Source organism: Octopus sinensis, linkage group LG2 (genome assembly GCF_006345805.1).
Source record: "Octopus sinensis linkage group LG2, ASM634580v1, whole genome shotgun sequence".
In the NCBI taxonomy this organism is placed as follows: Eukaryota; Metazoa; Mollusca; class Cephalopoda; order Octopoda; family Octopodidae; genus Octopus; species Octopus sinensis.
In genome coordinates, this window is record NC_042998.1 from 100,337,175 (window position 1) to 100,363,234 (window position 26,060).

The window sequence follows — 26,060 nt, forward strand, 5'->3', positions numbered from 1 at the left end:
AATCCTCAGTTGGATATTATTTAAGGAGAAGTGGAGAGGGGAAGTGATTATGGGTGAGAGTGAAATGTTTAGTCATTCCAAGAACTCAAATATGGGTGCTGACTTTATGCAACCATTAATGGCAGGAAGTCACATGTTGCTTCACAGGTATTGATAAAAGGAAGAATATTTGATTAAGAGTGTCAGAAAATAGATAAAAATGGTTTCTTGGAGAGGAGTTTCGTTGATTCTGGTTTTCATAGAAATTCTGAGATGAGAGAAAGTATCAGTATTAGAATAAATATCTTGGCAACTAATTCTTTTTTTTCTTTAAATAATAGAACAGTAAAAAGCAACTTTTTATTTATTTATTTTTTCCCCCCTAAGAGGTAATCTCCTAAAATCATTTCCATTAGCCAAGATAATTTTCCCAAATACATTTTAAAGAATATATCACTGTTAACAGGTAATGGCATGGAGGGAGAGAAGCATAAAATGGAAACAAAAGGCAAAAAATGTTATCCTTCTTGTGAATGAAAGAGATCCATAGTGTTGGTAATTAGCTCTAGTTTTCATAGCATTAAGCAAATAAGAACTAATTCTTACCCTGGGTGTATGAATGCTAATACATTGCTGGGTAGTTTCCCATAAAAGCCAGAAGATACCTATTTATACATAGCTTGGTTAATTGAGATGATGTAGAATTAAAAATCTTAACAGTAACAAGTGGAAACACTTGTAGTGGATTAGAACTTGTGATTTATAAGTCAAGTTAGCTGTTTTGCCTATTAATTAGGAGCAAAAACAGCCTTAATAACTGACTGTATGAATTAGTGATTAATAAAACTATATTAAATTGGAGTTATTAAACTCATTTACTTTGAAGAAAGCACATCAACAATATCTATCTTCAAAGTTCAAACTGAAAAATCTAATTTGTCAAAATGTTATCCACTGCCAGAAAATAATCTAACACCTACCACCTCATCCTTGAAATTTTCTGTGGTGGCTGGTTGAGATGGTCGACATATTTTCTTCCCAATCTCTTCTCTGTATTCCAGTCATCATCATCATAATTTTTATACCTGCTTTTTCTATGCTGACATGAACTGGAAAACATTCCTTAAAGCAGTATTCTATAGCTGAATGTCCTTTCTAACACTAACTCTCACTTTGTTTTGAGGAAGATATTTTTTTCCACTGGTCTCCCAAACAACTTACTTGCCAGATTTATTTGTTATATGGAAAATGAACATCACCACTGCCTTTGCAGTGTCAATGTTAATACATGCAGAAACAAAACACACAAGCACAAATGGGCTTCCATACACTTCCCAAAGTACAGAACTCTTGGCAAGGTTATCAAGGTGTGTTTCACTATGAAAGGTTATCAGAGACAGTGAAGACTAACATTTCTAAAAGTTTTACTTGCAAGTAGTTCAGGATTTGAAAGAAGGTAGAGTTTTAAGCATATTTCCTTGATATATATATATATGGTTGCTGTGTTTTGTTGCAGTTATGATCAAAGTCTTTGTTAACAGAAGTAATGTATGCCTGCCATGAATTATCTAGGTTGTATGTGGGTGATGTCTATGGAGCAAAGATTATCAATGAGTGAAGGATGGTATCATCAGTACAAGAGGGTATTTAAGAGGAAGTAAAATATAACAGGCTGTCCATATGTATGTTTTTGGTTGGAATTATCAGAGAGTTGGTCTTTCATGAGTGCATTTGGCTTGAAGTAAAAGAGGGTGGTGAATTTGGTTGCAGTTAAAAAAAAAAAAAAAAAAAAACAGTGACTTTTATATTACATCATGCACACACATACATATAAGAAAGAAAAGAAAAAGGCTGAGCTCTTGGAGGGCTAAAAATCAAGAATTTTCTACATATACCGAGTAAAAGTTGACCCTAGTTTACTCCAGGTGACAGATCATTTGCAAGTCAAAAAATTATTTTGTGGAGAAATGTTACAGAAAGGAAATTATTTTTTCTCTATAATTATGCATTTCAATGTACAATTCATACAAGCATCATAGTTACAGATTACTGAAGTTCTTTACTGAACTCCAATATATACCAGTGTGATACAAACAGCTTCACTCCACTATTTCTAATAAGGATGTAATATGTTATACTAGACCACCACTATAATTCACCCTAATTACCATATTTCTAAATGCAAAGTACTTAGTAGTATACATTTCATCAGCTTACAGTTTATTGATGCAAGCACAGATGTAAAGCACTTTAACCAGTGTTGTCAGATAAGTGAAAAATGGAATAACATCTTAAGTCCCAGTATCATTGCTCACTTTTTCTATCAACTACAGCAATAAATTGCTAAGATTTATATAAAAGTCAGGTTACAGTTGGATTTCAGTTTCATTTGGTGGATCAGCTGATGTTTGTTCTCATATAGAATTGCCAAATACTGTCACATGATTTAGGTTTTAAAATTCTTATAACTGTGAGAGAAAATATCTCCCAGAAAAAATAATTAATACATGGTAGTGTTTAAATGAAGAGTTATCTAAGTTGCTGAGAAGATAATTAATTGTAGAGAAGTTGAGAGAATTTGGTATTCCAGAGAAACTTGTGATAGACTGGAGAAGATAGGGAACGAGTTTCAAATAACATGGAAAGCAAAGTGTACTGACAAAGGTTAGCTTTGCAAGAGGCTGCAGAGAAGAATAGTGGGTACTTTGAAATCACCAAGATAGAAAAATGTTTACCTCATAGAACCGACAAATCTAAGAGCAAAAACAAATCAAAGAACGACAGAATTTTGGATTTTAAAGCAAGTGTCAGATGGTAATACAAGGTCTGTATGACAGTATGATTTGAGCACTTCAGTAGAGGACAATGACTGCACAAAAGCAAATTCCAGACAGAATAACGACATCATTGACCATATGATTATGAAGTTCATTCAGTACTGAAAATAATGAACAGCAATTTTGCAGAATTTTGTGCTTGAAGTTTTTAATATTTATCAAGAAATTATAGTTTAAAGCCATATTAAATGTTAGCTTTATCTTGTTTGCATAAATTAAGCTTACAAATAAATGCGTGTGTGTGGGTATGTACGTATATAGATGTGTGTGTGTGTGTGCGTGCGTGTATGCGAGTAAGTGCGTGTATAGACATGTTTTACTCAATGTTTTTTTTACACATTTTCCTGTATTTTTGCCTTCAGCCCCGTTTTTTCTTGTGTATGTGTGCATGAAAGGCATCTAGTTGCAAAAACCTTGGTGTTAGGAAGGGTATCTAACTGTAAAAATCCTGTCAAAAACAGTCACAGATGTCTGGTGGAGGCTTCTGCCTGGTTGGTTCCTGTCAAACCGTCCCACCCATGCCAGCATGGAAGGTGGATGTTACATGATAATATGTATTTACAGAACAGATTTACATGAAGTACAAAAAATACAGAAAACTAAACGGAGAGGGAACAGTACTTCAGGTCCGACAGTTGTTTCTGGGGGTTCAGAATTACGTTATAGTTGTAAAGTTGGCAGATGGAGTGTACAAAATGTCAAGGATATGCAACCAGTAGTGGATGCATATAGAAATTACTGTAAATCTGGCCTCCATCTTCAGGGTAGAGACAGGCATCTAACATTTCACATCATAATGCAAGAAATTTAAGGGTAGAATGAGTGAAGAAAGCAAACAGAAGTAGGTTAAAGGAGGAAGTAGGCAGTTCAGGAGAAGAGAGGGGAGAGTTGAAGCAGAGGAAGGATAAGAAAAGATAGGAATAGCAGGGCAGGGAGAGTCAAGAGAGAGTGACCAGGAGATTGAGAGAAGTAGAGAGATGAGTGGGAAGGAGTGGGATGGATAGTGCTGTGAATAATGAATAAAAGGGCAAAAAATGAATTACAGTAATAATACATTTAAGAGATCACTATTTAGGGTCTTGCTACTGATACAGTTGGTATTTGAGACTGTATGTTGATTTTCAGTCCCTTAAAAGTTGTGTTTAGTAATAGTCAACGGTGGAATTTAGTCTAAAAAAAAATTCAACTTTTAGATGAGTCTGTGTTAAAAAGTGTCACACCCTAGCAGTTGAAGGAACCTACAGAAGAGGTAGACCCAAGAAGAGCTTGGATGAGGGGGTGAAGCACAACCTTCAAACATTGATCCTCACCAAGGCAATGACAAATGCTTGAGAAGACCTGACAACCCAAGTGAGACCATAGCCATGACCTATGCCAGTGCTGTATAACCAGTCCATTTAAGAGTACCCTTCAATCATTGGACAATAAACTATGCTTGCAAAGACCTGTTGAGGCAAGTGAAATCACTGTTGTGGCCAAAGACAGTACCGCCTGATTAGCGCTCGTACTAGTGGATTGTTAAAAGCACCATTCGAGCATGGTCATTACCAGTGCCACTGGACTTGTTCCTGTGCAGGTGGTACATTAAAAGCACCATTTGAGCGTGGCCAATGCCAGTACTGCCTGACTGGTCCTTGTGCTGGTGGCACGTAAAAGCACCCACTACACTCTTGGAGTGGTTGGCATTAGGAAGGGCATCCAGCTGTAGAAACTTTGCCTGATCAGAATGGAGACTGGTGCAGCCTTCTGGCTCGCCAGCCCTCAGTCAAACAGTCAAACTCATACCAGCATGCAAAGCAGCCGTTAAACGATGATGATGATAAATGACAGGTCATTGATGTGAGTGGATTTGGTTGGAAGTAAGAGACAGTTGGTCGCTAATGTGTGTGTATTTTGCATGGAAGTAAGAGAGATTAGGTCGAAGATGCAAGTATGTTTAGTAGAAAGTGAGTGTAGATCATTGTTAATGATAAGGGCTGAAGTTTAGGAAAACTTATGGCTTCAGAATATGTAATTGAATATCCAGCTTCAGGATTGTTGTTGAAGAGTGTAAATAATTAGGACAGAGAGAGAGAGAGAAAGAGAGTGAGAGAGAGAGCATTTTAAAGAAGAAATTTCTTTGAAAGAATGTAGCTGGCAACTGGAAAATTACAAAATGACCGACTAGTTAGATTACTTCACTGAACTGTATCTGTTCTTTTTAAATCTACAGTCAATTTATAAATTTCTTCAATAATGATTCCTTAAAGATAAAATGATTTCTTATTTAAGTATAAGGGAAGCAATAGTCATTAGTACTAACACAAATTAACTGATACCTACTTTATGAACTTTAGGAGAGAAGGTGATAAAAAGAATTTGATTTTCAAGGGATTTGAAGTTGGAATCATGCACAACATTTAAATTGACTTTCAACTCCCTCTCAGCTTTATCCACAGCTCTCTAATTAATAAGCTAACAGAATGAAAAAAAAAAAACAGCATAAAACCTACTGAATATCTGATCTCTTGAATAGCAAATACTGAAAGCTGAACTGAGAGCATGAACTACAACTACTAAACAAACAGGTTAATGACAATGAAAACAACTGCATTGTTTTTCTTCTACTTTTAAATCAATGTTCACACCTGTTGTTCATAGACTGTATCTACTGAAGATTACACTACTTGCATTAAAATTCCATTGTAATTATTTTACAAGCACTAACAAGGTCCAAATTATTCTTTTTATTTACTTCTTTTCTACATTCCATGTCAGCACTCTTCAGTCTTGATGCTATTACAACTACTACAGCAAATTAATAACAACAGAATTCAGTAATCTCCTGTTTGGTTACAAATCTAAAATAGACTTCATCATGGAATGCAGCACTCATGTCTAAGTTGGTGAACCTTTGTTTAATCAATGGAAGAGTAAATCACATTCACAGAACCACCACCTAATGTAGAAACCCCTTATAAAGAAAGGAACCTCTATGTAACCACAACCCACTAGAATTATCAACCAAACTTCTCTTAAATCACATCTTGCCACTTTAAAAAATGAAGGACACATTGGATAATGCAGTCCTAGACACACTGTACCTGAAAAAATTGGAAGTCTGATTATGGCTGGAATGCTGGCTGAACAAGTTGACATGGAAAATCAAACTGAGTGACATTAACAGAACAAAAGGTCTGTGGATTGCAGTTGGTAATTAATTCAATCAACTACCTATGTTTTGTAGGTCTGCTTGATCAAAGCTGATTTGGGGATAAACAACAGCAACATACCATTTACGATCTATCATTCTATATTTGCTACTTTTAATGACTCAAATAATTTTCCTGTGTATGAACTGTGAAAAAGTTTCTTAAAAAAAAGCAAAACAAAAAAAGCGGCCTTTGAGCTTCATATAAGAGTATTTTTCATGAAGACATGAAAAATACTCTTATATAATCATGAAACCTCACTTTATGAAGTGAACGTATGAAAACTTGACAGAGATGCTAGTGATTTGACTTTGTATTAGGTAAATCTCTAATGCCAAATTAAGAATTAAAAGTAAATCAGAACAGATCCCTTGCAATGGTATCTAACCACCCAATTCCAATCATAAAAACTCAGTAACAATAGCAAAAGAATATGGTATATTAAACTTTTAAACAACTGAACATTGTTGTAATGATGCAGCAATAAAAAGCAGATTTTGAGAGAAACTGCAATTCAAAACGAAAACACACACTACTACTACTACAACATATCTTCGGATCTTGGTGACAATTTTAGTTTCATGTTCAGAAAAAAACATTTGATTAAGTTTAAGTTCAAGCAGTCACCAAATAACCTAAAGACTGGAGGAAAAAATGGCAACAACTTGAACTAATCTTTTTCTTAACATGAAACTTAAGTTACTCTCACTGAGTACTAAAAGATACTGTTTATAAAATATTCATTACTCTCTGATATATTGAGTGTTTTAATTAGCTGAACCCTTCAGCAAATGAGTGGCAGTGGTGTGGGGGAGAGTTTAGGTGTCATCCATTTGGAGTGTGCAAGACTTGAAAGTTCCCTTGCAATCTAAGTATTGGCACTGAAAGTGATCAGCTGAAAGAACTGGAAGTTTGTTTAAGAATTTCACAAACCTGTTAAAGTTTTTGATGGTACCGAAAAGACCTATTTTTTTTATCCCCTTTGTAACAGATGAGATGAGATTTGAAAGCACAAAGCTGTAATAGATAGAGGCCTTTTGACTCTGAGCTTTGTCTCCATGTTTGGAATTTCTTTTCTATTTCTTCAATGCACTTAGCTATGGAAACTAAGTCTTCAGCATACAAAAGCCCCAACAAACAGCCAGTCTTAAACCCTTTTGTTAAATCATGGAGAACAATAGTAAAATGAAGAGAAATGAGAACTGAGCTATGAAAGACACTTACTAGCATGATAAATCCCTTGCTGAACTCATTTCTGATTGACACCTCATTGATAGCATCTCTATATGTGATTACACAACTCTCACAAGCCATTCTTTTGCACACACATGACTGTATATGTGTGTGTGTGAGAGAGAGGGGGTAGAAAGAGAGAGAGGGAAAGAGAGAGAGAGAGAGTATTTAGGCTCTGAAGAAATAGTTACAAAATTAAGGAGAAAAAAGGTGGGACATAAAAGAGGATTTATTCCATCTTGAATTATTAGTTCCCCTCCCTTGTAACTTATAATATATCATCTGTAACAGAATTGTTAGAATTTTGGGTACAAATATTTGTTCTGGCGCTTTGTATTCTGAGTTCAAATTCTGAAGTCAGCTTTGCTTTTCATCCTTCTATATTCAATAAAATAAAGAACCTCAAGTCCTGGGGTTGATGCAGTCTACTAACATTCCCACCAAAATTTCTAGACTTCCACTAATGTTAAAAACAACATAATTATTTCTGATTTTGTGTTAGAATTTATCATTATAGAATTCAAATTAGATTAGTCTTCCCTCCTTCCAGAGGTCATTAAATAAAATAGCAGTCTATTCTCAAAAATGTCTGTACTTGGGTTTATGAGAAATCATTATTATTACTGTTTCTTTTATACCTGTATTTTGCTACCCTCGATGGGCAACAGAGCTGTAATGCACATCACCCAGAGATGCCTAGCAACAAATGCCTTCTTACAAGTTGGTTAGCAGGTTCTTTCTTTCTGTGTGTGTATACACCAATCTTTTATTGGTATACACACACACACACACACACACACACATATCATCATTCAACATACATTTTCCATGCTGACATGGGTTGGATGGTTTGACAAGAGGTGGTAAGCCAGAGGGCTATGTCAGGTTCTATTGTCTTTTTGGCATAGTTTCAACAACTGAATGCCCTTCCCAATGCCAACCACCTGCCAGAGTATAATGGGTACATTTTTTCAGGGCACCAGTACCAGCAGCATCACTAAATAACTTGCAAAACAAGACAAAGGCCTTTTGACCAGGAGTGGGGTGGCGAATAGTATTGAGGGAGGTGGCTTTGTGCCATGGATAAGAGGTTAAAAGAATAAGAGGGATAGAGATAGGTGTTTTGTTGTAAAAGTGATACAAGGCTATCCCAGTTGGAGACAGGAGAGAGAGAGAGAGAGAGAGAGAGAGAGACTTAGTGAGAAAGAGAGAGATGGAGAGAGTGAGAGAGAAGGTGGTGAATTTGTGGGTTACTTTACAATAAAATGCTACATTCCCACATTGAGAGGCCACACTTCCAGTACTACAGACATGATTAGAATGTTACAGAAAAGAATTGCATGATGAATTTTTCAAGCTGAGTCAACTGGCAAGAGATGAAGATGACCAAGAATGAGATGGTTGGAAAATATCTATAATCGCATATGGCAGTGAACTGTCAGAATTGTTAGCACACCAGGCGAAATGCTAAGTGGTGTGTCATCTGTCTTCGTGCTCTGAGTTCAAATTCCACCTTGGTCAGTTTTGCCCTTCATCCTTTCGGGGTCAATAAAATAAGTACCAGTTGAGCACTGAGGCTAATGTAATCAACTTACCCCATCCCCTGAAATTGCTGGCTTTATACCGAAATTAAAAATTTATATCTACAGTCTCAGTTTGTCACACTAGAAAATCTACCCAGACAGTCTATGGAGGAAGTGCCTGAAGATTCTACCCCAATGATCTTCTTGGGAATAGTGAGCTGAGCTGCATGGATTGCTTTGCACCCATTATTTTACACTTGCATGAGTAGGAGTGACTGGCTGTTTTTACAGCTGGAAGCCCCTTTCTAATCCCAACTACTGAATGGTGAAGCAGGTGTGAAACTTAAGAGAAGCTATATGTCTAGCCAAGAGGAATAACAAAATAGTGGTTGTTGTTGTCATATGGTTTAAACTCATGACCATGTGGTCAGTACTCCAATACCTCGACCCTTTAGCATTCAGATAATCCTGTTAATCCTTTAGCACTTAAACCAGCCATATTCAGTCAAAATATCTCTTTTACTCTTTTACTTGTTTCAGTCATATGACTGTGGCCATGCTGGAGCACTGCCTTTAATCGAGCAACTCGACCCCGGGACTTATTATTTTTAAGCCCAGTACTTATTCTATCGGTCTCTTTTGCCGAACTGCTATGTGACAGGGACATAAACACACCAGCATCGGTTGTCATGCAATACTAGGGGGACAAACACAGACACACAAACATACACGCACACACACATATATATATTTACATATATACAACGGGCTTCTTTCGGTTTCCGTCTACCAAATCCACTCACAAGGCTTTGGTCGGCCCGAGGCTATAATAGAAGACACTTGCCCAAGGTGCCACGCAGTGGGACTGAACCCGGAACCCTGTGGTTGGTAACCAAGCTACTTACCACACAGCCACTCCTGCGCCTATCTACCTGCTTTGCTTTCAAATTTGCACTACAATATCTTTCTAAAATTAAACAGTTACCTTCATAAAAATTTGAAAGCTATAAGATAATGCATGATTAATTCAAAACAACGTGAATAAATAGACATTACACTTGACAGAATAACCTGAATGCTAAAAGGTTAAATGTAATTCTTATTTATTCACATTGTCTTGAATTAATCATGCATCATCCCGTAACTTCAAGATTTCAATGAAATAATAGTTTATTTTTAGAATGACATTGTAGGATAGGTGTGAGATGCTAGATCTGGCCAGCTTTAACATAAATGGGTAGAATATTTGAGCCGCATATAGCCAGTTTAAATGCTAAAGGGTTAATCTCACAGCTACTATACCAAAATAAACAACAGAGTGGAAAAAAAAAATTGAGGGAGAATGAAATACAACTGTGAAGACTTACTATCTATATATATATATATATAGATCAAGACAAGTAACAATTGTAGTGGCGGTTTTTTTGACTATTTATTAAAATTTTATGTATTGATTAAGTCTTTCCTTGTTTGTTTTGCAAAATAGTGGTTTTGTCTCTAATAATATTTTATATATATATATATATATATGTCATGTGATCAACCAGACTATTGGATGTTGTTATATATCACCAGTCACAATGCACTTTGAATTGTTTCTCTCTTCTGAATGATGTAACCCCACAACATTGCCTCTGGTCAGTAGACTAGGATGTTGCAGGGTTATTCACTTACAGCTGAGTGGATGGGAGCAATGTGAAATGCAGTGTTTTGCTCAAGAACACAGTGCACTGCTCAGTCCAGGAATTGGCTCCATGCTCTAGCAATCCTAAGTGCAGCCCCCTAACCATTAGGTTACATGTCTTCATGCACAGACATGTGCATGTGCGTGTATGTGTGTACACATACATGCACATGCAAGAGAGAGAGAGAGAGAGAGGGAGATAATGCGATCATCATCACCATTTAATGTCCACTTTTCCATGCTTGCATGTGTTGGATGCAGTTTATTTGAGGTAGATTTTCAACAGCCAGATGCTCTCCCTTGTTGCCAACCCTCAACTACTTCCAAGTAAGGAAAGATATAGGTATGAATTCCATACGATGTAACCAATGCATGTTAAGGACACACTAAAGGTGCAGTAGAATCACAGGAAGGTTAAGAGAGAAAGTAGAATTTGTTTAGGCAAGATACATAACAGCAATAAACACTAAGGGCATATATGAAATAGATTTTCTTGAATACACAGGAGGTACCCTAGAGATAGTGCACAGTAGCTGTTATTTAGGTGACCTAATTAGCAGTGAAGGAGGATGTTTTAAAAGTATAGTTGTTAGAAGAAGAATAGGATGAAGAAAGGTTCTGTTGGCAACAAACTCTCTCTCTCTCTCAGAGTGAAAGGCAGATTGTATGATGTTTGTGTGCAAACATCAATGTGACATGGTAGTGAAATGTGGGCCCTGAATGCAGAGGAATAAAGCTAGTATGCTCCCTTGGATATGCAACTTAGTGTGCAAGAGAGAAGACTGTGCTGGTTTGGTCATGTGATAGATATGGGTGACCACAGTTGTCTAAAGAATTGTTGATGGCTTTAAATGGATGAAATTTGTGGACGGGTGAGACCCACAAACTAGTGAAGGCTGACCTCAAGATGTTAGGCCTCAAAAAAGAGATGACAAATGATCAAGATGATCGACAATTCACTGTGCTTGAGAAGACTTGTTTGTCATGATGAAAGTGAGGTCCTAAAAGAATTAAGTTTATATGCTGGGCCCAGTTCCTGCATCCATTCTGCTCCTATCAAGCATTCCCAACATCTCATCTTTCTAAAACCCATTTCCTCCATCACTCTGCTATTTATGGTACTACTCAGTGGCTGTTATCATGAGAGTAGAATTGGCACACATTTCTTATCCTCTGATTGCATGGCCAGTTACTTCCTTCTGCTCTTGGAACCACTTTCTATTAACATTCATCTTTCATTCTCACTATCACTCTCTCCCACACTATTTTCCCTTAATTCCCCTTTCTGTGCCTTAACTTATCTCTCCCTATCCTCTGAACTACACCTAAGATCTGCCATACCTTTTAACATCTCTCATACCCACAACCGATGACCCCCCCCACCACCACCACATTCACTATAGCAACCCTAATGTTCCTCTGACCTCCATCTCTGTTATTGTGCACCCCTTCTCCAACTTTGACACTCAACACATCATTTCCCATCCTTCTGATCTATCTAGAAGTTTACAATACAGCTGCTCTTCTCCCTTCCTGTACTACCACTTATCACCTCCTATTTCCTAAGCCACTTCTATCACTCATCTTTTCTCCTCCACTCTGACATTTACCATCAACCATAACTCCACCCTTGTTCATCATTCACTACACTCTCTCCAACCCCAACTCTAACCATCCGGCACTCTCCACTCATATACTCTTATGAAACTATCCACCTTCTCTTTAACCCTTGATCCACTGTCTGTGTTCTCTCTTATATTCACCTTCTTGTGTTTTGAGAGTCTGCTCTGGCAACCTCATCACCACCATCTTTACATTCCTTCCAGCTACTCCAACCCACCCTTATACAATGCAGGGTAACCTATGCCTGTCCCTCTATCATATTTTAGCCTTTCAACACCTGGCATAAAGCTCCTCTCTCAAATATACTTCCACTCAATCAGGAGAGCTTTTCCTTTTCTTGTCTTGCAAGTTACTTGGTGTTACTAGTTACTTGCAAGTTACTACTGCCTGTGTCGTGAAGAAAAGAAGAAAAAAGAAAAAGCACCCAGTACATGCTGAAAGTGGTTGGCATTAGGGAGGGAATCCAATCACAGAAACCATGCTAAAACTGACAGTGGTGCTTAACACTCATGAAGCTCTTCAGATCCTATCAAACAATCCAACCCATGTCAACATAGATAAAAGACGTTAAATGGTGATGATATACACACACACACACACACACATGTGCGCGCATGCGCGTGTGTGTGTGTATGTGCACAAATGCTGACATTCCTGACATTGCTTATCACTATTTGATTGCAATGGTGATATCCTGTTTACATTCCTTGCTGACAGTGTGACAGATCACTTCACACATTTGAAGATTACAATAAGAAATTGTCAAACCTACACCAACATAGAAAAACGGGCCTAAAACTAACATGTGCGCGCGCGCGAGTGTGTGTGTGTGTGTTGTATATGTTAGATAAAAAAAAGTGGTTGTGTGGTAGGTAGATAGTTTACCAGCCACGTGGTTCCGGGTTCAGTCCCACTGTATGGCACCTTGGGCAAGTGTCTTCTACTATAGCCTCGGGCCGACCGAAGCCTTGTGAGTGGATTTGGAGGACGGAAACTGAAGAAAGTCCGTCGTGTATAAACTAATACATCTGTTTGTTGTTTACACACCCGTCTTCGTCTTTTATTTTATTGCAAATTCTCACTATGTGTGTGTGTGTATGTGTGTGCGCGCGCGCGTGCGTGTGTGTTTCTGTGTTTGTCTCCTCCAACATCGCTTGACAACCGTTGCTTGTTTACCTCCCCTTAACTTAACGGTTCGGCAAAATTAACCGATAGAATAAATACTACGCTTACAAAGAATAAGTCCTGGGGTCGATTTGCTCGACTAAAGGCGGTGCTCGAGCGTGGCTGCAGTCAAATGACTGAAACAAGTAAAATGAAACGTTTTGGCGTCATTTTTTAATGGTTATAAAAGACACTCCCACAGTAAGTGTGTGTGTGAAGTGCTAAAAATATCTTTAAGCTCTCCGCTAATACAACAATCTGTTATGCTTATCTTTGCCAGTTCTCTGCCTTGTAAAAACCTTTATACTGATTTATAATATGCCTAATAATTTATTCAACTACAATGCCCCACCGGTACTTTATTTCATGAACTCCAGAAAGAAAATCGTTTCTGGTAAGATTTACGCTCACAATATAAAGGGACGTAACTAAATACATTGATTGACCTCTTTACTAAATTTGCTAGCCTACTGCCCTAAAAAGAACATTAGTCTATATATAAATATTTGGAAAGTTCTAACAGCCCAATGTGCCAAGGGAGACTACTCTTACAATATAAGAGCACTAATTGTTTTTTTTTTTTTTTTTGCTAACCAAACTACGCTGTTTAAAAGTATTTTACTATGTTCTGTGACAGTCCAAAAATTTAGCATATTTGTAAGGAATATTAATTTGCAATGTCGTGTCTAAAAATTAGTTATAGAAACAAGAATATTTACTTCTGTTGTAGATGGCAATGTTTTTTTCTAAATGAGATAACTAATTAACATTCTTAATAGAATAAAACATTTCACAGTATAATCACTAAATGCATCTGCCTAATTGACACATAACGAAAAGGATTAATTAAGTCTTTAAGCAACTACCTCTATAACCATTAATGACTTAATCATGGATTTCAGACTTTTTAACTGGGGAACAATTTAGCATTTTCTATTTAGCCACATCATGAATTAGCTGCTAAGATTATCAACATAAAATGGTATCAGACAATACAAGCGCTAATTTGAAACAGAAGAAAGCAACAAGCCCACTGACTCACTTAACTTGTGATTGGTAACATGATCTCCTGTCAAATGGGTCATAGAGCTTGATATTAAGTTCTACTATTGAGTGGAAGAATATAGTTGACAGCATCAAAAAGTATTTACTGATATATGCCAGGTTGGTTTGAGTGTGACTACTAATAAATAATCCAGTATATCTGACCCCTTCAGCCACCCACCACCACCCAACGCTACTAGGCTAGCTTTGCCTGGTGTGGAGGGCTGGTTGCAAGAGATTTAGTAGGATAAAAAAAAACCTGTCAAAAGGATGATAAACTCAACACAGGTCAACATAATAGTGAGTTGGAACACTAATCTAACATATTTGAGTTAGCTGTAGGACTAATTTTTGGGTGGGTTGCATGATGGCCCCCTAAATTTTGTCACAAGATCTCTCTAGAAGAGGGGTAGACAGAACTTATTAGCTATAGTAGGGCTTATTAACTATATTGTATCTACCCAGAATAGGGAAAACTCTCCAAACCACTGCTATCCTGTCTATAAATACTCTGAAACAAAACCTAAATTTGGCACAGTCCAGTCATAACAACTTTTTGTGACATTAGAAACTCTTTTATCTTACTCAAAAAGGGATTGTGTTCAGTACAAGTTTAAAAGGTGTACCTTTTGATATGTCATACTCGTGCAATTTTTCACCCTTTAGTGATTCTTTGGTGGTGAAGCTTTTGACGATGCTTATATTTTTTTTATGATTTTAGACTGGAAGAATGCAATGAAAAGCTAAGGAAGGAGTGGCTCTGAATTTAATATATATATATATATATGTGTGTGTGTGTGTGTGTGTGTGTGTGTGTGTGTATATATATATATATATATATATATATCTATATATATATCTATAGCCCCGAGCCGACCGGAGCTTTGTGATTGAATTCGGTAGGTGGAAGTTACTGCCGTGTGTGTATGTGTGCGTATAGCTGCTCAGTGCCTCTCCGAAAGAGAGAGAGAGAGAGAGAGAGAGAGAGGGATACACACATACACACAATGAGTACCACTTGTTGGTAGGCTTGAGTGTGGGGGATTACCTTGGAGTTCACAAATCATAAAATGAACTGATATAGATTAGAGGGTGGTCACACTCAAGATTGAGTGGACAGCCATCAATAGAATTTGAACTCACAACATAGAAAGGATAAGACTAAACAGTGTAAGGCATTTAACCCACTAATGTATAATTTTATGCCAAATAGCATAAAATAATAATTTCTCATATTAGCACAAGGCCACACACATTAGAGGAGAGAGCCACAATCAAATGAATCAATTTATATACCTAACTCAAGAATGATAAAAAGCAAAGTCAACTTCAGTATGTTTAACTTGGAACAAAGAGAGACATAACTAAATACTACAGAAACATTAATGTTAGTTAGTTAGTTAATTAATTTGGCTCAAAAGCAAATAGCAAGGCCATGTAGGGGGACATGGAGTTAAGTACAGGGTGGTGTTCATGTAAAGAGTTCAGGCCACTTGAGGTCAAGGGAGGCTTTGAACAAAGCGGTCGTCGGCATCTTCACCATCTCGTCTGGCAGCTTGTTCCACGGATCCGCAATCCAGACGGAGAAAGCTCCTCTCCTTCGATTGAGATGAAATCATCACAGGTAGAGCTTTTTGGAATGACCCCGCAGCCGACGCTCTGGAGCAGGAGTGAAGAACAGCTCTTTCGAGAGGTTACACTTTCCGCTTATGATGTTGTGGGCGAGAATGAGATCACCATGGTGGCGGCGTTTTTCTAGAGAATAAAGGTTGAGCGTCCTCAGCCTTTCTTCATAGGAAACATTTTTGAGACCATGAACCATGTGGGTAGCCATGGACTCTTTCTGGACTCTTTATGCCATACTACCAGTATGTTTCATATACATGAAAGAAAGTGATCATTGAGATTTGAGTATTTAAAAAGAGCCAAGTATTTTCAATAGTAGCTTTTAGTTGAAACAAAGGTAAACAAATACAGAGATTCAGTTGCAGTAGATTTTATCTTTTGAATATAGAAACTATAAATAAAACAGCTCTATATTTAAGAGATGAGGAATTACGTACATTATTTACATTTGATGGATATTTGTCCTCATCTTGTTTGTTGTTAACACAATGTTTTGCTGATATACCCTCCAGGCTTCATCAGGTGTCTTGGGGAAATTTCGAGCCTGGGTTCTGATCCCTAAGGTATTTTTTCGATGTTATTATCATTATTATTATTATTATTCAGGTCACTGCTTGGAATCGAACTTGGAATCTTGGGGTTAGTAGCCCATGCTCTTAACCCCAAGATTCCAAGTTTGATTCCATGCAGTGACCAGAATAATAATAATAATAATAATAACATCGAAAAATATCTTAGGATTGAGAACCTAGGTTCGAAATTTCCCCAAGACACCTGATGAAGGCTGGAGGGCATATCAGCCGAAACATTGTGTTAACAACAAACAAGATGAGGACAAATATCTGTCAAATGTAAATAATGTAAATAAATAAGACGGTTGAAAATATAAAAAAATGTATCTTACTTTTCATCCAAGTAGTATAGACCAAAATATTCCTTTTCTTTTAAGTTAAGATGCGAGGCCACAAGATCAAGTAGATCTTTGGTGTAAAGTTTTGGCTGCAATAAACAATAAAAAAAGGATAATTTAATATCAAATTTAAAATATTCACGTTTTCTTCTGTTTTAGAAAATGTTTCAAGATATTTATAATGCAAATAAAATTTCTATTATGTTAAAAAAATATTTATCAAAAAGTTTTGAAACAATTTGGAATATTCGATGTGTTGAAATTACAGATATCAATCACTACCATCATCATTGTCAATGTTTTAGTTATTTTTCCTTGCTAGCATGGTTTGGATGCTGTGCAGAATATTCTCAACTGTATCAGTCTTCTATCATCTGTTATGCAAGGTCCAACATCTTAAGTTCTGACTTCGGCATTTCTTCTTCATCTTAGGTTTTCCTCTCTTTCCAGGACTCCCCACTAATAGGTCATCAGTTTTTTGCCTAGTTCTTGGAGTCAAGTTTGATTTATATATGTCCATATCAATATGCCACCAGTACAAGTATTTTTACATAGCACTGGCATGGGTGCATTAATACAGTACTGTCACAGGTGCTTTTTAAGTAGCACTGGAACCTGAAAGACAAGCCTGTATGTATGGAAGACAGTAATTTTACTTAGCTTGATGCATCTTATCAAATACAGCAAATCGCCATGTCTCCCGATCCCTTGTTATTTCTTCAGTGAGGCCCAGCATTCAAAAATCCTTTCTCACCACTTCATCCCGTGTCTTTCTGGGTCTACCCATAACACAGGCACCCTCCACAATTAGAACTTGACACTTCTTTATGCAGCTGTCCTCATCAATATCAACAGAAAGCAGAAATTTTCTTAATATAATTCAGTTGTTGGAGAGATACCTTCAAGGATATGGTTAGTTATATCAATCCCAGGACTTATTCTTTCAAACTCAGAAGAGTGAAAGGCAGGATTTGAACTAAAAACTCTACCAAAGCTGCCATCCATTAAATTAAACATTTCTGAATACTGAATAGTATTGTTTGCTCTTGATGAAAGACAATGATTGTTTTTGAAAATGGAAGTATAAACAATACAAATAAAATAATACCAGTATGAAAGTGTTACTATTTTATGAGCTACAGAGCTAAGGCAACCTTAGTGGGATATGAATTTAAGGATGTAGAGGGGACAAAACAAAAAATACTATACTCAGATAAGCAATAGACCTTTGTTAGACTCATCTAATACTGATTTATATTAAAGCTTAATATTCATATCCCATTTTATTTATTTATAATCACATTTTATTACATATTTCCGAAGGACCGGTCATTGGTTCTCAGCATTAACGATGGTGAGACACACAAGTAGAACCATTCAGCACAGATTTTTAATAGTTTTCTCAGCAATATACAGAAAGAAAGAAAAAAAAAACAGAGAGAGAGAGAGAGGGAGTACCCAGTGAATATGAAGTCTGACTTGTGTGTTTATCTGATTGGTAGTTGATTTGGTGAGTGATCAATTTACTGAAGTTAGTGTTACAAATGGCTAAGTAATTTGTTTCAGAGAACCCCAGGAGCCTATCTGCCAGGTGTGATAAGGAAGTCAATAACATTCATTGTGAAGGTGGTCTCTGCAAGAGAGCTTTGTAAAAACAGTCCATTTGTTCATCTATTAATCCTGATTGTTGTGCACATGCAAAGATTGCTGTTGTGTTTCCAATGGCTACTCTAAATTTAATTCTTATCATGCACTGATTACCTTAGTTATTTTATGTGTTCCTCTGCAAGCAATTTGCTTACTCCATCTATCCTGATGTTGTTACCCACCTTGAAAAACTTGTACTTGCATTCCATGCCTCACCTCCATCTTACCTCTTGTACATAGCATACGTCTACTCTAGCATATAAACAATCTCTACAAACCTACTTTTCACTGAAACTACATTTTTGGCGGCAGCCCTGAAAGTTTGTACTTGACAAGAAGAGGAGAGTTTAAGATGGTTGTTGAGTACATTAGTATCTATTATCAGCACGTGAAAGTAAAATAATTTGTGCAGTCATTTGGCATCAGTCAGTAGGTTCTAACACATGGTCAGAGGTTCCTGATGTTTACAGCTGGATGTTCCTCCAATTACATCTTCACCATGCATATTTTTATTCTCAGTTATTTTTCTTCTATGAGTTACCTTCCATGCAGTTTGTGGAGGCCACAAATCCATGCTGACCACTTGGCATAGCACATACACCTTGCGGATGACGTATGTATTAAATTACAGCAGGTGGGGGAAGACTCATTAAATGGAGAGAGAGAGAGATAGAGATGATTTGCAGTCTCTTCAGACTATAAAATGTAGAAGGTGCTAGTTGCATGCAAGAGCTCTTGTGGGTGGGATGTACACATAACTTATAGGTTGGGTTGAAATGAAGTGTAAAATTTGTAAATGAAATAATTAGATAGGATGCATGTATGTGTGTAGAGGAGTAATGTTAAGAAAGGTATAAGGAGAGGAAGAGGTAGAATTTACCAATAAACAAAATACTTATGTGTATGCGTGATTTTTCTTATAACAGAATTTATATAATTTTGGCTGCATTGCAGTGGATTACATACAAATGCCTGGCTGGCTATCAGTTGGTCAGTTGTTTGATCAATGTGTGGTGTTCTATATTGTAATGAATATGCCAGTGCAAATCATGATGAAGAGGAAATGTCTGTACAGAATGTCAATGGTGGACTTGCCCTCATTGACACAGAAAAGAAGTATATTAATGTTACTATGAGAAGTTACTGAATGATTAGAATGCATAGGAGAGAGAAGCTCTACCCTAAGTAGACCCAATACAGGTATCAGCTTTGACGTTTATGGCAGTATGGCTGAAAGCAGGGCTGTGGAATCAAAAAACTCTGACACCTCTACTATTGGCAGCTCCAACTCCTCTTAATGAAATGAAGTGATTGTGGTCTACATATCTCCTAAAACATATGCATACACTTGTACTTTGAGTAGGCCTATATGTTATAACTGGTTTATATTAAACAATAAAGATATTGTGAGTCAGAGTCAGCAAAACTATACAGACTCCGACTCCAGCTACCCCTTCATTGTTTCTGACTCGGACTTCACAACTCTGACTCCACCGCCCTGGCTGAAAGCACAATTAAGGATATGAAGGCAGGAAAGATAGTTGGTTTATAAGGGATAGTTGCTGAGACATTTAAAATACCTGCCAAAAAGAAGTATCTGCAATTAACTTAAATAGGATACAAGCAGTACAGAAAGGCAAAGGAGATACTCTAGAAAGAGGAGACAACTGAGTTATCAAATTGTTGTACATGGTTATGACTCTCATAACCTGGAAAGTTACAGCACAGCTAATTAGCAAGGAAATTAGTTCAGATAGGATTCGTTTTCAGTTTGTTCCAGGACAAGGTCCCATAAATGCCCTCTTCCTAGCGAGTTTTTAACTAAGAATAAGCCATTGTATCTAGCATTTACCAACCTGTAGAAAGCTTTTGAAAGGTTATTATGTTCTATAGTCTAACAGTCATTAAGAAAACTGGGAATAGAATAACAGCTTGAGAGAGTCATGTAAGCTGTGTACAGAGATGTTGTTGGCAACTTAGAAACAAGGTCAGTGAACAAAGTCAGCATGCAAGTAGGAGTCCAACAAGGCTTGGTTCTCAACCCCCTCCTGATTATTTATTAAAGTTCTCCAGGACATAAAGAAGCTTAAGACTGGTCGTTGTGGGGAACACCTGTATGCCAGTGACTGAGTTCATATAAATGAATCAGCCAAAGATTCAAAGAAGAAATTCTGCATGTGGAAATAAAAGTTAAGAATTAAGAGATCTCAAAGTGAACCTAATACAAACAATGTTTTCTTGAAGAGGGGGGAAAAATGACGGGACTTGATCACTATGTGAAAAATGGCCAACAGAAGTAGCTAGCAACAAGAATTCCAGTGTAATAAATTCATTCAAATTGTCAACAGGGGGTTATAATTAGTTGAAAATCCATTCTAGTTTAGCAACCAGCTTAGCAATAGAAGAGGTTGCATTGCAAAATGGAAAAATGAATAAATGCATGTGTGCATGTGTACATGTATGCATATACATGCACGGATGTATATATAATAATAATAATAATAATAATTGTGTACAGTGCTCAGGTGCACTACAACTCATCTAAAGTGTATATATAATCAGGTGTAGTTTCGGCGGATTTCGGAAAGCATGAGGGCCTTAAAGGATACAGTGTCATGGCAGTCAACAACTGACGCAGGCAGTTTATTCCATGCTTCAGCAACTCTGAGCGTGAAAAAATGTTTCTGAAAGTCATGGGAGCTGTGTTGTTTTCTGACTTTGTAGGCATGTCCACGTGTGTTAGACACATGGAGATCAAAAAGGTGTTCAGTGTTGTTGTTGGTGAGGTGGTTGATAACCTTGTGGGTGTTTACCAAGTCCGTCGCCAGACGCCGGAGCTTCAGTGAATCCATGCCCAGGGAAACAAGGTGCTCAGAATATGGTAGGTGTCTGATGGAGGGTATGCGTTTGGTTGCACGTCTCTGGACAGATTCCAGGAGGTCAATGTTCTGAGCAAGATAGGGATTCCAAACTGATGATGCGAATTCCAAGTGTGGTCGTACCATAGCTGTATACAGTTTTAAATAGGCAACAACACCTTGGACCTGCTCTTCACCACAACCATGTATCGAAGGCAAAGATAATGACGATAAAGGTAGTGGTAATGGGCTTCCATACTTTCCGTGTGCCCTGTTCCACTCCACTGCATTGGTTAATGGAAGGCTATGATAAAAGATACTTGCCCAAGATACTGTGCAGTCGAACTGAACCTATGACCATGTGGATACAAAGCAAACATCTTAACATAGAGCCACACTTACCTTTATACATAGATTTTAAATAATTTGATCGTTTTCTGTTATATTAAGAAATATACGACATGTTTTTAGCTGTTGTTAGCTAAGAAATGAAAGACTGATCAACTTTCTTTTATCTCAGTATAAACTCTTAACAGAGCTGACTTCCAGTAACCATAAAAGCAGTCAGTTACAGATGATGGCTTTGCAAGGTAAAGGAGAGGGTATGGATTCTTAACACATCAAATTAGTTCAGGAGGCAATTATATTATATGTGATTTATACACACACACTGTAGCAAAAGGAAGAGTTTCTGATAGTACTGGCACAACTTACAGATTAATTTTAGGTTTGTTTTTTCTTTTAATATATAAAAAAAGGTGATATCTAAGGTTAAATAAAAACATGTGAAATCCATAGAAGAATTTATCTAAAACAGGTGGAGAAAAGGAATTATAATCTTACACACATACATTTACATACACACACATAAATATCTATCTATAAAAATATATATATATATATATATATATATATATATATATATATATATATATATATATATATATATATATATATCCCTCTATAAATGGATGTAAAATGTTAATGTCGATAAAGATAAACTTTTGGGTCAAAATCATCACAATAATCTAAGTGTTGGCAGACTCATGCAAAGATTCTGTACAATAAATACAAATAATAAAACATTTTAAAATAAAGTAAATAAAAACAAAAGTTTACATCCTTTTATTCCTATTTTTATTTGATTTTGATTTCTATTTCTGTTTGCTTATTGATGAATACTTAATTTTGTAACCTCTTTACATAAAGTGCAAATCACAAATTAGAAATCTTAGAAGGAAAACATAAGACAAAATGAATTAATGTAAATTTGACTTTACGTTAAGGTGTTAAAAATTAATCACTGATAAGGGATGATCAAATTATTTCAATGAGCTCTATCATAAATGTTACAATTAGTTTATGTTGGATTGAGTTTTGAAAGAAAAAAAATTCAGATACACTAGGACAGTAGTTTAAACTAAAAATCATCAAATTTAATTAAATCATCATGAGCATGGATAACAGCGGAATCAAAACAATGACATACAGAGTTCTTCTTAGTACATTCCAGCAAATTTAAAACTGAATATGCTAATTGCTATTGCATTTTTGCCTTTCGAGCTTCTCCTTTCATATGATGTATGTTTATAACCCATTGGTTCAAAGAGGTAAGGGGACTTTGAGACTCCAAAGTGCTTCAACCCGGTTGTGTTTACTCAGTCCATCCTGGTTGTGAATCTAAACAAGAACTGTGGTTTTTGTTCATAAATAAGTAAAATGCCTAGCTGGCATCTGGAAGGGGAGGCTGTCCTCACAACCTATATGCTGCAGTGGGTACCACTGGATGATGGACTCTGGTGATGATGTTATTCCATGCTTCCTGATCCATGGTACTGGCCTTAGCATGTTTGAGGTTGAGGCACTGCAAATTCAGGCCTTCCTCAATTTTTTTTGTTTTGCCCAGGTCTTCTATGATGCACTACACTGGATTCTCCAGTGCATGGGTTTCTGCCACTACAAAAGTTGTGTTTATAGAGTTCAGTAAGCAAAATATTTGTTGCTGCAATCTGGTGTCTGCCAATTTGATAATAAATCATCATGTGCACGAAGAACAGTAAAAATCAAAACAACAATGCACAGGTTCATTAATATACTCTGGAAGATTCAAACCTGAACATGCTAATCAATGTTGTATGTCACTTTCACAGAACAACTCCTTTCAGACAACATGTGCTCATAGCACACTGGAGGTAAGGGGAGTTTGAAATGATGGTATGAAACTTTATAGAAGTTAGAATTTAGCAGTTTTCCTCCCTTTCTTTAATTAATTCAACATTTACATATTTTCTATAGATTGCCTTCAATAACAATGAACACCTCATTTTTATCCTTAGTTATTAATCAGCCCACCCACTTTATCAAACTATTTCAACTATTTCGGTAGGGGTCTGTAGAAAGAGTGTGACGATTACAATCAACAGTTAATGTTCCCCTACAACTCAACTGGGACTCACTAACTTGAGAGAGCCATCACCACCATCATATTAACATTCTCACTTTTGTGATGGCAAAAGTTGTACAGCTCTGCCATAGAGAATATTGCCAATTATCTCAGTCTTTCATCATCTATTCTGTAAAGCTCATCATCCTAAGGTTTGAGTACATCTTTCTCAATATCTTTTTTTCCCACAAATATCCTTCACTTGAGATACATATCACATTTTCCTCCAACAGAAATACTCTGCCCCATACCAACACAGTTGTCTCCCCTGTACATTCTGGTTGATGCCTTCAATGACTCGTCACATTCTTAACTTTACGTTCTATCCTCATGAGGGTCTGGCATTACACATTCAAGGAATCAAGCTTACCTAATTTCTTTCTAACTCCCTAAGATTTCTCCCACATTTAGAACCTTAGTCTCATACTTAGTTGGGCATGTGATAATAAAGACGCATTTGTTTCATAACAAGATTTCCACAAGATCCCAGTGCAGTACTTTAATAACTCTTCAAATGGGATTCAAGTTTTCAAGTTTTCATGCACTTACAAGACTGGGCCACTCCTTTTCGTAATACCTATACATTAATCTGTACACACAAGATGATGTTAATGATAAATAACCAAAGAGGATTAATGACTTTCAGAAGTTAAATAACTCCGAACCAAGTCATCCAAACTAACAACTATAAACATTTGAAGATGAGGGAAATTATTACACAAGAGATAGATGTTAAGGGTGGGATACTGAACGATAGTCATGAGATCGAATCAGTAACTACGCTGTGCTTCTGAATGGAGTACATAACTTTCCTTGTTCTAGTTTGCCTGGGTGAACATCAAACAGACTATTTGCTAATGTTATTCTTGAGTGCTTAGCAGAAGGGAGGGTATGTAGGTATAAAAATACACATTGACTCTGACAAAAGAGCCATACTACCTATGCGAGCATAGATGTAAAACAGGAAAAATATGGGTAAAATGTTATTATCTTAACCTTTGTTAATCATTTGTAAATTCTATTGTGTTGATTTTATTCTTCTGTTTTCTCTCTCCAACTTGGATAATATTTAGTAAAGATTTGTATTTTTTTTTTATCCAGATGTACTTGCAACATATTTATCCCTATCTGTTTATATATACAAAAACACCCACCTGTGTCAATGTACATTAGACTTTTAGAGCCCCAAGTAAATGTTTCTGCTATTCATAACCAAATAAGTTTGTATTTTCATTTTTTATCACCTGCAACTGAAGACTCGCCATCCTCTTCTAAGCTCAATATCTACTTCAGTTATTCAATCAAGCTTTATCTGAATGCAAATATATAGTTTAACATACTTGTGGTTGCAATTTGAACATTTTAAGGTAAAGTGTCATCAGTCTCAACAACTACAAAACACAATACAACACAACAGTTTGATGTGCAATACATTCTAATCTACAAACACCATGTAGACGACACAGTACTCAGGTAGCCCCACCTCCAATAATTATTAATTTGTAGTTATAAGTTAAAATTGATTGATTTGTCCCTCTCAGCCTTAACTAAAATATAACTTAAGCTAATTCTTTAATAGTCTAGAATAAATGCTAAATTGTGAGTCTCTCAATTCTTAAGTGCAATCAATTGAATATGTGCTTTGTTTATTAATTCTAATTTTCATGACATAATGCAGCTTCCTTAACATTATGACCTATTATCTAAGGAATCCTACTTTGTGTTATCTACCCAACAATTCCTCTTTGTTAATTGCTTAACAAGCAGCACTCTAATCTTGAAAATGTAAGCTGTGACCAGCCTTTCTTTCATCTGCTTATTTAATCAATGACTACAATTTAATCCTAACAGGCAATCAGCTGGAAAATTCATAACATGTAAATAAATACAGTGCATTAGCACGACATCGGTAAATAATTCATCAAGTTTCTAAAAGTACATCAAATAACTATGGCTGTCTTTTCCAGAAATTATTTTTTCATAACAGAGTTCTTGGAAAGGACTTTTAAGGGATCAGAGATTAAACTCCCTGTAGTTATTTTATAAACCTCCATAGAGAGATGAACCATAACAATTTGAACTCAGAACTGCACGATATAAAACTAAATCCTGTAGACCATCAAATATGGAGCCTTCACTATCTATAATATAATCTCAAAATGATTTCAAAGAGAAAAGGCTTTTCATAGAATAAAAGCCAATTTAGTACTGAGCAATTCAGACCAAATCTACCATTAACACACACACATGCATGTGTGTGTGTGTGTGTGTTAACACTATAAGAATTATATAATCTTT

General features: G+C 36.4%; 1 protein-coding gene across 11 annotated transcripts in view; it reads right to left on the reverse strand.

The window, feature by feature from the left end:
* The window catches only part of LOC115232686 (FERM domain-containing protein 4A), a 383,772-nt gene that overhangs the window by 184,868 nt on the left and 172,844 nt on the right, over window positions 1-26,060 (reverse strand). For all 11 annotated transcript variants that reach the window (XM_029802713.2, XM_029802715.2, XM_029802716.2 and 8 more), the window contains one exon: window positions 16,809-16,903. In XM_029802713.2, the coding sequence (XP_029658573.1) occupies window positions 16,809-16,903 (95 nt within the window). The remainder of the gene's footprint in view (window positions 1-16,808; window positions 16,904-26,060) is intronic.